General features: G+C 44.0%; 1 protein-coding gene across 2 annotated transcripts in view; it reads right to left on the bottom strand.

Moving 5' to 3' along the window:
- SAMD4B (sterile alpha motif domain containing 4B) overlaps positions 1–13,223 on the bottom strand; it is a 60,725-nt gene that overhangs the window by 40,908 nt on the left and 6,594 nt on the right. For both annotated transcript variants that reach the window (XM_040323371.1, XM_040323370.1), the window contains exon 2: positions 7,118–7,433. In XM_040323371.1, coding sequence (XP_040179305.1) covers positions 7,118–7,313 — 196 coding nt within the window. In that variant the 5' untranslated portion in view covers positions 7,314–7,433. The remainder of the gene's footprint in view (positions 1–7,117; positions 7,434–13,223) is intronic.

Raw genomic sequence — 13,223 nt, forward strand, 5'->3', positions numbered from 1 at the left:
GTGGAAGGCAGGAGGCACTCCATTGCTGAAGGTAGCAGGGACTAAAAAGTAAGCACCCTATGATGGCACAGTATATTTATCAGCTTGGATTTTGTTTGCAAATCACATGTTCAGGTTAAATTCACCAAGCAGACATAGCGTCCTTGCTGGCTGGCTCTAATTTTCATCTACGCCTCATTTTCTGAATGTTCCTCAATCTTTGCCTAGAAAAATGCATATGCAGCAAAAAAAATGCTTAGCATGTAAACTACTAAATGTGTAATGACTGTGACCAGGGTCTTTGTACACATCAGCACGAGAGATCTGCGCCATAATGCGCTCTACTGCTCAGACATTACTGAGGCACTTTATATCATTCACAGTCTAATGGTAAACTGGTCCTTGCATTACTTCTGCTATTAAAATTAATGGAAAAGACTAAAATACAATATTTAAAGTGGTTCTAAAGGCTGAAGGTTTTTTCTCTTAATGCATTCTATTTGTGCCGAAACAACTAATCGATTATGAAAATAGACTCTTTTCATAATCGATTAATCGGACAGTTGATTAGTTGGCCTGCATACAGAATGCATTATTTGTTTACATATCAGGAAATACAGTGCAGCACACATACAGCTCAGTACACCATCCATGCATGTCAATAAGTTCCTGAGAATGTGTGAGGAGCAATGCCTCATGGGACATGTAGTCCTGGCCAGGAAGTGAGTGGTTCTAAAAGGCAGATTTTTTTTTTACTTTGCTATAGGGCAGGGGTCTCCAAACTATGGCCCTCCAGTGGTTCAGGAACTAGAATTCCCATCATGCCCAGTCAGGTCTGTGAATGTCAGAGCTTTGCAATGCCTTATGGGACGTGTAGTTCAGCAACAGCTGGAGGGCCGTAGCTTGGAGATCCCTGCTATAGGGGATACTCTATACTATACAGTGATACCTCTGTTCACAAACGCTTATGTTCGCAAACAGAAGAGTTCACAAAAATTAGCTTTGGTTCAGGACCTCCTCTTTGTTTCACGAACACAAGCCGTGGCCATCTTCCAAGGGGAGGATTAAAGAGGAGCTGTAGTGTTTTAGTTTATTTTTTAGATGTACACATGAAAGAGGTCAGCTTAATGAAAAAGACCATATGCAATACATATTTAAAATCTTTTTTGTAAATACATAATTTTACCATGATAGATATAAAATTTAGAACAGATTAACCTGATTTACATTGAACCCTTTGCAGTGTGCTATAGGGATTATTTAAAGTGTGGAAAAAAAAAAACTGTTGGGTACCAATAATGTGAATAAGCATACAAAAATCAATGCCAAAATTTTGCCTGCAAACATAGTTGTCCCTCTTTTCTGTAATACTACGAGTGGCTCCCAAATATCCCAGCGGCCATACTACATCATGACAATGCAGAGCTGGATGGAGTGCTCTGGGAAAGAAAGCTTTCGGAGTAACACAGATCAAAGCAACTATTTTTAGGTATTTTGCTTGTCACTAATAATGTGTTTGGTGACTCAGCAGGATGCCGATACACTTACTGCCAAACAGATTCCTAGAGATAACGATTTTGTTGGCTCTGTTCAGTTATACCAAGCAAAAAAAAAGGGTATGATCTCCTTACCCCCTTTCCAGTACCATCCATCTCAAACAAGTGCAATTCTCATTAAGTATATCTCGTTAATGTCAAACAACCAGACCATAGGCAGTTGAAGTGACATCCAAGTATTGAGTTTTACTTGTCACACTTCTATGATTCAGTTGAAATATTACAACTTTAAATATTACACAAAAATAACCAGTCAATACATGCAGTTGTTGTAAATGAGAATTTCATTTATTAAGGGGAAAAAAAAGTTGTCCAAACCTGCCTGGCCCCATGTAAAAAAAAAAAAGTAATTTCCCCCTAAACCTAAAAACTGGTTGTGCCACCCTTGTGGCAACAACTGCAATCAAGCGTTTGCGATTACTGGCAATGAGTCGTTCGCATTACTGTGGAGGAATTTTGGCCCACTCTTCTTTGAATAATTGTTTTAATTCAGCCACATTGGAGGGTCTTCCAGCATGAACAGCCTTGTTTAACCTCTTCTTGCCCGCACTACAGCCAAATGACTGCTACAGCACAGACTCACATTGCTGGGTTCACTGAAGTTCCAAAGCCTTCGGCCCCCTTTCACACCAGCAGACAGAAGGGGTCCGCTACACGTGTCCACTGACACCCACCAGCATCCGATCCGCCAAAAACAGAGGGATGGGGACATGTTCACCATCCGTCTAGAAGATCAGATTGGATGACAGCTGGAGACAAGCAGTCCATTTCCATCAGACCGGCACATAGAGAACAGTGGGCCATGTCCACTCTGCATAGCGGGGGATCAGCAGACAGACACCCCCACCCCCGAGCAGGCGAATCCGCTTGACGGATTCCGCTCCATCTGAAAGGGGCCTTAGAAATGGCTTTGTAACCCTTTCCAGGCTGATACATGTCAGTTACTTTGTTTCTCATTCGTTACTGAATTTCTTTCGATCACAGCAGGATGTGTGGCTTTGAGATTTGTTTCACTTTATCAGACAGCTTCTACTTAAAGTGGAGGTCCAGCTGTAAAATAGCAATCACGGGTGGCTGTCAGGGATTGCGCCCGCCGACCACACGCATCGGGTCCCCCGCCGTGCAGAAGGGTTTCACCAGGGATACCATTTGCAGAATATCATTCTGTCCCTGATTTTTTTACTGGAGAGAAGTGGCTCCTTTGCTGCCCTTCTTGACACCAGGCCATTCTCCAACAGTCTTCGCTTCACATTGAGCAAGCTCTGCACTGGTGGTGCCCCGATCCAGCAGCTGAATCAACTGTAGAAGACGGTCTCTGGCGCTTGCTGGACTTTCTTTGGCGTCCTAAAGCCTTCTTCACAACAATTGAACCTCTCTCCTTGAAGTTATTGATCTGATAAATGGTCAATTTGGGTGCAATCTTTGTAGCACCAATATCCTTGCCTGTGAAGCCCTTTTGTGCAAAGCAATGATGACTGCATGCGTTTTCTTGCGATTTCATGGTTAACAGAGGAACAATGATTTCAAGCACCACCCTCCTTTTAAATATTCCAGTCTGTTATTCTTATTCAATCAGCATTACACAGTGATTTCCAGTCTTGTCTTCGTCAACACTGACAGATGTGTCAACGAGAGAATCACTGACATGTCAGCTGGCTCTTTTATGGCAGGGATGAAGTGCAATGAAAATTTTTATTTTTTTGGTATCAAGTACATTTTCAAGGCAAAGAGGGACTTTCGGATGAATTGCAATTCAACTGATCCCTCTTTATAACATTCTGGAGTATATGCATATTACCATGATAAAAAAGAATGCAGCAGACTTTGTGAAAATGCAATATTTGTGTCATGCAAAACTTTTGGCCAGGTCTGCAGGCAAGCCTATAAGGCTTACCTATAGGTACTGATAATATCTTCTAAACGTGTACCGTTTAGGACATATTTACTTTAGATGCAGACTGACGTTCCGATGCATGCCCTCTAAAGGAACGGCATACCCGTGCCGTTCCATCAAAAGACCTGTGTGCTTTAAACTGCGGCTCCTGCGGGCATGTGCGGGAGTGGTGTTATTGTGGCTCAGGCCACTCACACAGCCGAAGTCTGCAAACCCAGAAGGAAGACCGGGTGAAGATAGAAGGGCCTACATCTTCGTTCTAAGGGAAGTTTCACATAATGTGTATTAAGTATGAGATGCATACTAGCACATTATGAAATACTTACTTTAGAACAAATCCCTATCAGCAGCGCTCGGTTACCGCTGAGAGGTCTGACATGTTCCCCAGCACTTCCTCTGGGTTTGCGGGCTCCGTTGCTGCGAGTGGCCAGAGCCGCGATGACGCCACTCCTATGCATGCAGGGTGCTTCCGAGTGGTCTCATTTGCTTTAATAGGTTGCGATTGGCAGGCAGTAGCACCCAACAAAAGCAACATGGGTTGAATTCATTCTGAGGCATGTGTACACCTTTGGCTGCTGCCTCAGCAGCAGCCCAAAAAAAGGGGTAGGGATTGGAGGCGGTAAACTGAACCGCAGAGTTGTACCACCCCCCAATTTTATGCGTGCACGAGCCCTAAGGGTGCCGCTGCCGAATGCAACCAAGGCCCCTTTCACACTGAGGGCATTTTGCAGGCGCTATAACATTAAAAATAGCGCCTTCAATCCACCCTAAAAACAGCTGCTCTATTGTCTCCAGTGTGAAAGCCCTCATGCTTTCACACTGGAGTGGTACGCTGGCAGGGCGTCAGGAAAAGTCCTGCCAGCAGCGCCTTTGGAGCGCATTAGCAGCGGTGAACTCACCGCTGCTAATGTGCTCCTGCCCATTGAAATCAATGGGCAGTGCTGCCAATACGCCGCTGTAGCAGCACATTTCAGGCGGTTTTAACCCTCTCGGCCGCTAGCGGGGGTTAAAAGCGCCCCGATAGGGTCCGAAATGTGCCGCAAATCAGACGGTAAAATAGTGGCGCTTTACCGCTATTTTACCGCCGACGCTATGGGCGGCACCAGTGTGAAAGGGGTCTTAAAGCTCATTCACAAGTGCAGCAGACACTGCTGCTCTTCTGAAAAGTGATCAGAGTGCGTTTCGACAGGTAGTGAGGAAGCGATGGGTTGCCTACTCACTACCTGAATTAAACCCATGATTGCCGTGCAATGCACAAGATTGCGACACAGTAGTAGAGCTTAAATGCAGTTTAGGATTTAAATCAGGTGCGAGGATAAGACACTGTGCCGGTGATCTTTGACTTATCCCATAATATTCAGGTACATCGCCACCTCTTTAATGTTGCCTACCCCTGTCCTAAACAGTGCACGTTTAGGAGGTATTCACTTTACCTACAGGTAAACCTTAATATGGGCTTACCCGTAGGTAAAAAAAAAAATTGAGCAGGGTTTACAAACATTAAAAAGTAAAAAAAAAAAAAAAAAAAAAACTTTAACCTTACTGCATTCCCTCCTGCTGCCATCAGTCAAATCCAGTGAGAAGGGATCGGGGGGTAGGGCCAAGCGGCATTGTGTCTGTGGATGTACACAGATCAGCTTGGGGGTACTATAGTCCCCATAGCAGGCAGCTTTCCATTGTGGCCTGCGCAGAAGAGGACGAGCCAAGATCGCTAGAGGGGCAAGAGAAGGTTCGGGGCTGCTCTCTACCCTTGTGTAACATTTTATCATAAAAAAAAAAAGCTTTAATAATCACTTTAGGCTTTTTTAGTTAAAAATAACAAACATGTTATACTTACCTGCTCTGTGCAATGGTTTTACAGATCCTCTTGGGCCCCTCTTCTGTGCTCTGGCCCCTTGCTCCTGTTGAGTGCCCCCCACTGAAAGCAGCTTGCTATTGGTGAACTTTAGCCGAGCCACAGCTCCCCGTGTCTATTAAGACACTGAGCCAGGCACCGCCCCCTTTCTCTCCCCATTGGCCGACTGACTTTGATTGACAAAGGCAGGAGCCAATGGCGCCGCACTGCTGTCTCAGCCAATGAGGAGGCGAGTCGCAGGCAGCTGAGACACTCCTGCAACATCGCTGGATCCATATGGGGCTCAGGTAAGTAATTGGGCTGCATTCACACCTGAGCGTTTCTTTTTTTAGGCAGAAAGTTGCGCATTTTTTGCCCCGAATTTGTACAGGTCAAAAAGGTCACCAATGTAAAAAGCAGAAAAATGCCTGTAATCTGCCTAAAAAGAAGTTCATGTGCTTTTTTGAGTTTCAGGTGTTTTGCTTCAGGTGACAAAACACTCAGATGTGAACAGGTACCATTGAAATGAATTGGATTTTGCTTGTTGGGCATTTTTCAGGCGTTTTACAAGATGAAAACGCTGAGGTGTGAATGCAGCCTTATATTTATGGGGCTTGTGCATTGCATATATGAACTAGATTTACGACTTGTTTAGACTGTCACATAGGAACCTTTGGTTGTTCTTTAATCAGTTAAGCCCCGGACCAATATGCAGCCTAAAGACCCAAGGTGTTTTTACAGTTCGGGACTGCGTCGCTTTAACAGACAATTGCGCGGTCGTGCGACGTGGCTCCCAAACAAAATTGGCGTCCTTTTTCCCCCCACAAATAGAGCTTTCTTTTGGTGGTATTTGATCACATCTGCGGTTTTTAGTTTTTGCGCTATAAACAAAAATAGAGCGACAATTTTGAAAAAAATGCAATATTTTTTACTTGTTGCTGTAATAAATATCCCCCAAAAACATATATAAAAACATTTTTTTTCCTCAGTTTAGGCCGATACGTATTCTTCTACCTATTTTTAGTAAAAAAAATCGCAATAAGCGTTTATCGATTGGTTTGCGCAAAATTTATAGCGTTTACAAAATAGGGGATAGTTTTATTGCATTTTTATAATTTTTTTTTTTTTTTACTACTAATGGCGGCGATCAGCGATTTTTTTCGTGACTGCGACATTATGGCGGACACTTCGGACAATTTTGACACATTTTTGGGACCATTGTCATTTTCACAGCAAAAAATGCATTTAAATTGCATTGTTTATTGTGAAAATGACAGTTGCAGTTTGGGAGTTAACCACAGGTGGCGCTGTAGGAGTTAGGGTGCACCTAGTATGTGTTTACAACTGTAGGGGGGTGTGGCTGTAGGAATGACGTCATCGATCGTGTCTTCCCTATAAAGGGAATGACGCGATCGATGCGCCGACACAGTGAAGCACGGGGAAGCCGTGTTTACATACGGCTCTCCCCGTTCTTCAGCTCCGGGGAGCGATCGCGACGGAGCGGCTATAAACAAATAGCCGCGCCGTGGTCCCGGATCGCTCCCCGAGCGGACCCGACCTCCGCATGTAGCGGGGGGGGGTCCCGATCGGACCCCCCACCCGCTAATAGGCGAGGACGTACATGTACGCCCATGTGCCTGTACGTGCCATATTGTGGACGTATATGTACATGCGGGGGTCGGGAACTGGTTAATATATATTTATAACATGAATTCAGAAAGTCACACACGCAGTAGTAACATTTCATCTATTGAACTGCTACCTGTGAAGGCATTCATTTCATGAAGGTGGATTGCCTTTAAACGCTAAAAGGAAACACCACTAAGAGGATATAAAGTGGAGGATCGCACTCACCCGCACTGTTGGCCTCTGTCTCTAGGATGTGTATCTCAGAGCAATCCGACAGCGAGTGCTCCAAACACAGTTGCAGGAAACGGGCCTGTGTCCTCGTGATCCTCTTCAGCAGAGACAGAAGAGCCACTGTCTGCTCACATTCGTTCCAGCCCTTGAACCACTCGGATAATGTGCTCACCTGGTCTCTGAATTTCATGATGCAGGTGAGAATCAACAACTACAAGCACAGGAGCAATTCTATGACATTGCAAGGGGTGGCCCAACCACAGGATGGCACATGGGGATATATGGACAGCCACGTAAGCACCGCAAAATCCTAAGATTGAAAAAAAAAAAAAAAAAAGAGTTAGAAGACAAAAAGGTAATACAAAATGGTAAGTACATAGATTTAAAATAGGGTTTGACAAATTTGCTTTGAATCTAGGAGTCAGCTCAAAAGGTTAGGAGCCAGTTTGTACCTTTACAACCCCTTTAAGACAGGCAAGTCTCTAGAACCCCTCTGAAAAATGATTTGCAGTGGAACGCTTTTTAAAGGGACATAGAACTGTGGCTTTCAGGCATTTAGGAGATCCTGCCACCTCCTGAATGACTGCATTTTTTTTCAGCCAAAGCTGAATTTTGTATTGGAAAAATGTGCTTTAACACAGGCAAAATGTTTGGTTTGCACTTTCGGTGCCACACTTGACAAGTCAAGGTAAACACAACTACAGGCAGAACAGGTTTTGGATAGCATGGAGAGGGATAAGAACCCCTGTCAGATTTTTATTGGTCGCCTGTGCCCCTAATTTGTTGCGACAGTGAAGAAAAGTTTGACAGGCAGTGGTGTCTGTCAAACGTGACAAGTGGGAATGAATTTGCTGCGCCAACAAAGCAAAGCATACCAGCCACGGCACAACACCTTTCAGCTTCATGTTATATTTTAGTTTCAACGACAGCTCAGCCACCATTTTTTTTCCACCCATGTAAACGAGCCCTTACAGGGGTCTCTAGATCTACTGCTGGAATTTATTATTTTTATACAGTGTCTTGAAAAAGTATTCACACCCCTTGAAATTTTTTCATGTTACAACCATAAACTCAAATGTATTTTATTGGGATAGACCAACAAAAAGTGGCACATAATTGTGAAGTGGAAGGAAAATGATAAATGGTTTTGCAATTTTTTTTTTTTTATAAATAAAATGTGTGAAAAAAGTGTGGCATTATTTGTATTCTGGCCCTGAGTCAATATTTTTGTAGAACCTCCTTTTACTGCAATTACAGCTGCAAGTCTTTTTGGGGGATGTCTCTACCAGCTTTGCACATCTAGAGAGTGACATTTTGCCCATTCTTCTTTGCAAAATAGCTCAAGCTCTGTCAGAGATTGTGTGGAGAGCGTCTGTGAACAGCAATTTTCAAGTCTTGAATTAGATTCCTAATTGGATTTAGGTCTGGACTTTGACTGGGCCATTCTAACACATGAATATGCTTTGAGCTAAACTATTTTATTGTAAGCTCTGGCTGTATATTTAGGGCCGTTGTCCTGCTGGAAGGTGAACCTCCACCCCAGTCTCAGATCTTTTGCAGACCCCAACGGGTTTTCTTACAAGATTGCCTGTATTTGGCTCCATCCATCTTCCCATCAACTCTGACTAGCTTCCCTGTCCCTGCTGAAGAAAATCATTCCCACAACATGATTCTGCCACCACCATGTTTCACAGTGGGGACAGTGTGTTCAGGGTGATGTGCAGTGTTGGTTTTCCAGCCACACAGCGTTTTACTTTTAGACCAAAAAGTAAAATTTTGGTCTCATCTGACCAGAGCATCTTCTTCCACATGTTTGCCGTGTCCCCCACATGGCTTCTTGTAAACTGTAACTGGGATTTCTTTCAACAATGGCTTTCTTCTTGCCACTCTTCCATAATGGCCAGATTTGTGGAGTATATGACTAATAGTTGTCCTGTGGACAGAGTCTCCCACCTGAGCTGTGGATCTCTGTGGCTCCTCCAGAGTTACCATGGGCCTCTTGGCTGCTTCTCCGATTAATGTTCTCCTTGCCCCGCCTGTCAGATTAGGTGGACGGCCATGTCTTGGTAGGTTTGCAGTTGTGCCATACTCTTTCGATTTTCAGATGATGGATTGAACAGTGCTCTGTGAGATGTTCAAAGCTTGGGATATTTTTTATAACTTAACCCTGCTTTAAACTTCTCTACAACTTTATCCCTGATCGGTCTGGTGTGTTCCTTGGCCTTCATGATGCTGTTTGTTCACTAAGGTTCTCCAACAAACCTCTGTGGGCTTCACAGAACAGCTGTATTTATACTGAGATTCCATTACACACAGATGGACTCCATTTACTAATTAGGTGACTTCTGAAGGCAATTGGTTCCACTTGATTCTAGTTAGGGGGTATCAGAATAATGGGTCTTAAACACAATCCGAAAATCAGACGAAAATACCGCTTTCGACACGATTGTACAATAATCGGATTGTTAGCACAGAGCTTTCGAGAGCCGATCACAATAGATCATCCGATATTATCCGATGGGACAAGCATGCAAACATTTCTCTTATGATACCAGATTTTCGCTTAATAAGTACAGTAGAAATACACTGCAACACATGACATCACTTCAGATTTTTTTATTCTGCCGTATGAGGATTTTCGTAACTTTATAAAAACTGTATTTTTGATATGCGACTAGCATGCAAAAAAAAATTTAAAAAATTGCGGCTCTGTCGTCTGATCGAGTGTACGGGCCATAAAGGGGCCTGAATACAAATGCACGCCACACTTTTCACACATCTGTAAAAAAAAAAATAAAAAAAAAAAATTGGAAAACCATTTATCATTTTCCTTCCACTTCACAATTATGTACCACTTTGTGTTGGTCTATCACATAAAATCCCAATAAAATACATTTACAGTTGTAAAATTAAAATTTTTTAAGGGGTATGAATACTTTTTCAAGGCACTGTATGAGAGTTTTCTATGACATACGAATTGATGGGCCTTCCCGTTTCAATTATTTTTATTACACACACATAAAGCTTTCATATCATTTCAAAAATACATATAAACAAGACAAGACATTTACACCAGGGTTTGACAAATTTGCATGGAATCTAGGAGCCAGCTAAAAAAGTTAGGAGCCAGAAAACGCACCCCGTCCCGACGAGCTTGCGCGCAGAAGCGAACACATACGTGAGCAGCGCCCGCATATGTAAACGGTGTTCAAACCACACATGTGAGGTATCGCCACGATTAGTAGAGCGAGAGCAATAATTCTAGCCCTAGACCTCCTCTGTAACTCAAAACATGCAACCTTTTTTTTTTAAACGTCGCCTATGAAGATTTTAAAGGGTAAAAGTTTGTCGGCATTCCATGAGCGGACGCAATTTTGAAGCGTGACATGTTGGGTATGAATTTACTTGGCGTAACATTATCTTTCATAATATTAAAAAAAATGGGGATAACTTTACTGTTGTCTTATTTTTTAATTAAAAAAAGTGTAATTTTTCCCCAAAAAAAGTGCGCTTGTAAGACCGCTGCGCACATACGGCGTGACAAAGTATTGCAACAATCTTTTCATGTATGAAGAGAGAGAGTCTCTCTACCACCATTTATATTTCGCCCATAAAAAAAAAAAAAAACCTGTAACGTGAAACTAAACCTACACCCCGACTCTCAATCTTTTTATCCTTCCCAAGGATATGTATTTATTTATTAAATTGAATTTTTATCTAATCTTAAAACCCCACTCGAGAAAAAAAAAAAAAAAAAAGAAAAAAGTTCCCTATAAGTGATTTAACAACCTACCCAAACCGTTTTAATTAATTTATGAGGTGGAGAGAGTCACACCTCTGTACCAACCATGTGTCTCACAAAAGGGGGGGGGGTGTGATTCTCCCTCACTGGAGAGAAGAGGGGGGGGGGTAAATCCCTAAATACTCCCTCGCTTCCCATATAGCTCACATATACCAGGGAGTGTTTAAACCCCAACCAATCCTTCCAAATGCTAGTAAATCCAATTTTGGAATTGATGTGCAAATGAATAAATCTTATTTTATCTACCTCCCCCAACCAATCCTGTATCGTTGGTGCTTGCTTTGACTTCCACTGTTTTGGAATTAATGTCTTTGCTGCGTTTAGTAAAAATGGGGCAATTGCTGTTCTATATTTTCTCCTTGGGATGTCCATTGATGGGCCTTCCAATAGTACAAGGAACGTTCTATGTCAGGAACGTACAAGCAGCTGACCACATACAGACAGAAACAGTGTGCGAGTCGTCAGGAAAGAATGTTTTTGTCATATAGGGGTCTATTTATAAATAAATATCATCCAAGACACAACTACACCCAAGATTCCTACCATTCTTAATGAGCTAAAAAAATAAAAATGTATGAAAGCTGTGAGAAAAGGGAGGAACTCCAGTTTAATTTTTTCAGCAGCTATATTTAGACACGGAGCTGTGGTTCGGCCAAGCCTCCTCTCTCTCCTGATTGGCTGAGTTTGATTGACAGCAGTGGGAGCCAACTGCTCTTTCAGCTAATCAGGAGGGAGAGTCCTGGACGGACGAGGCACTCGTGGACATCGCTGGATAGAGATGGGGCTCAGGCAAGTATTAGGGGGCCTGCTGCATTAGGATAAAAAGGCGATTTACAAGGCGAGGGTTCACATCTAATTTAAAGCAAAAGTTCCAGGCTAAAATCAAAGTATATGTAATCCAATTGAGCACCACCCCCGGGGGGTCGTCTTTGTACCTCTTTCAAAAAAAAATCCAGCAGGGCTTTCGTCCTACATTGCCGCAGCGAGGTACATCATCTCTGAATTTAGATCGGCCCCTCCTCCTGCCCCCCGCTGCCTTCTAGGACCCGTGTGTGTCCCAGAAGACAACTGAACCATTCAGAAAGCGCAGTGCGACTCGTGCATGCGCAGTAAGAAACCTGAGGGCTTCGCAGACGGTTTACCTTAGGCCCCTTTCACATTGAGGAGTTTTTCAGGCGGTACAGCGCTAAATTTAGCGCTGCTATCCCACCTGAAAAACTCCTTCACTGCAGACTCAATGTGAAAGCCCGAGGGCTTTCACACTGAGGCGATGCGCTGGCGGGAGACAAAAAAATCTCCTGTCAGCAGCATCTTTGGAGCGGTGAGAGGAGCGGCATGTATACCGCTCCTTCACCGCTCCTTCCCATTGAAAACAATGGGAAACCGCGGCAATACCGCCCGCAATGCGCCTCATAGAGGCGCATTGCGGGCGGTATTAACCCTTTATCGGCCGCTAGCGGGGGTTAATACCGCACCGCTAGCGGCCGATTCCCGCGGTAATCTCGGCGGTATAGCGCCGCTATTTTTAGCGGCGATATACCGCCACCGCGGCTACAAGTTCAATGTGAAAGGGGCCTAAGTTTCAATGCCGACGCCTGCACCCGAGCTGATGGAATCGGTTTCGGGGGGCCGACATCGCTAGATCCCTGGACAGGTACGTGCCCTTATATTAAAAATCAGCAGCTGCAGTATTTATAGCTGTTGGGGTAGATTCATAGAGACTTACGACGGACGTATCGGTAGATACGCCGTTGTAAGTCCGAATCCCCGCTGTCGTATATTTAAGCGTATTCTCAAACTGAGATACGCTTAAATATTGCTAAGATACGACCGGCGTAAGTCTCCTACGCCGTCGTATCTTAACTGCATAGTTACGCTGGCCGCTAGGGGCTTGTACGCCGAATTCTGCCTAGAATATGTAAATCAGCTAGATACACCTATTCACGAACGTACGCCCAGCCGACGCAGTACAGATACGCCGTTTACGTTAGTATTTTTCAGCATAAAGTTACCCCTGCTATATGAGGCGCAGCCAATGTTAAAGCGGTAGTTCACCCACAATCCCATGATGTTACCATCGAGACAGGCATTGTAGCGCGAGCTACAGTATGCCTGTCCCGATTTTTTTAACCCCGTACTCACCTCGTAGTCGTCCATCGTAGATTCCGGCTCCCGCGGGGAATGGGCGTGCCTATGGAGAGGGAGGATGATTGACGGCCGGCCCTGGCACGTCACTCTCCCCGAAGACAGCCGGAGTAGGTCTCGGCTCTTCACGGCGCGTGCGCACAGGCTATGCGC

The sequence above is a fragment of the Rana temporaria genome, chromosome 9 (assembly GCF_905171775.1).
Source record: "Rana temporaria chromosome 9, aRanTem1.1, whole genome shotgun sequence".
NCBI classification, from domain to species: Eukaryota; Metazoa; Chordata; class Amphibia; order Anura; family Ranidae; genus Rana; species Rana temporaria.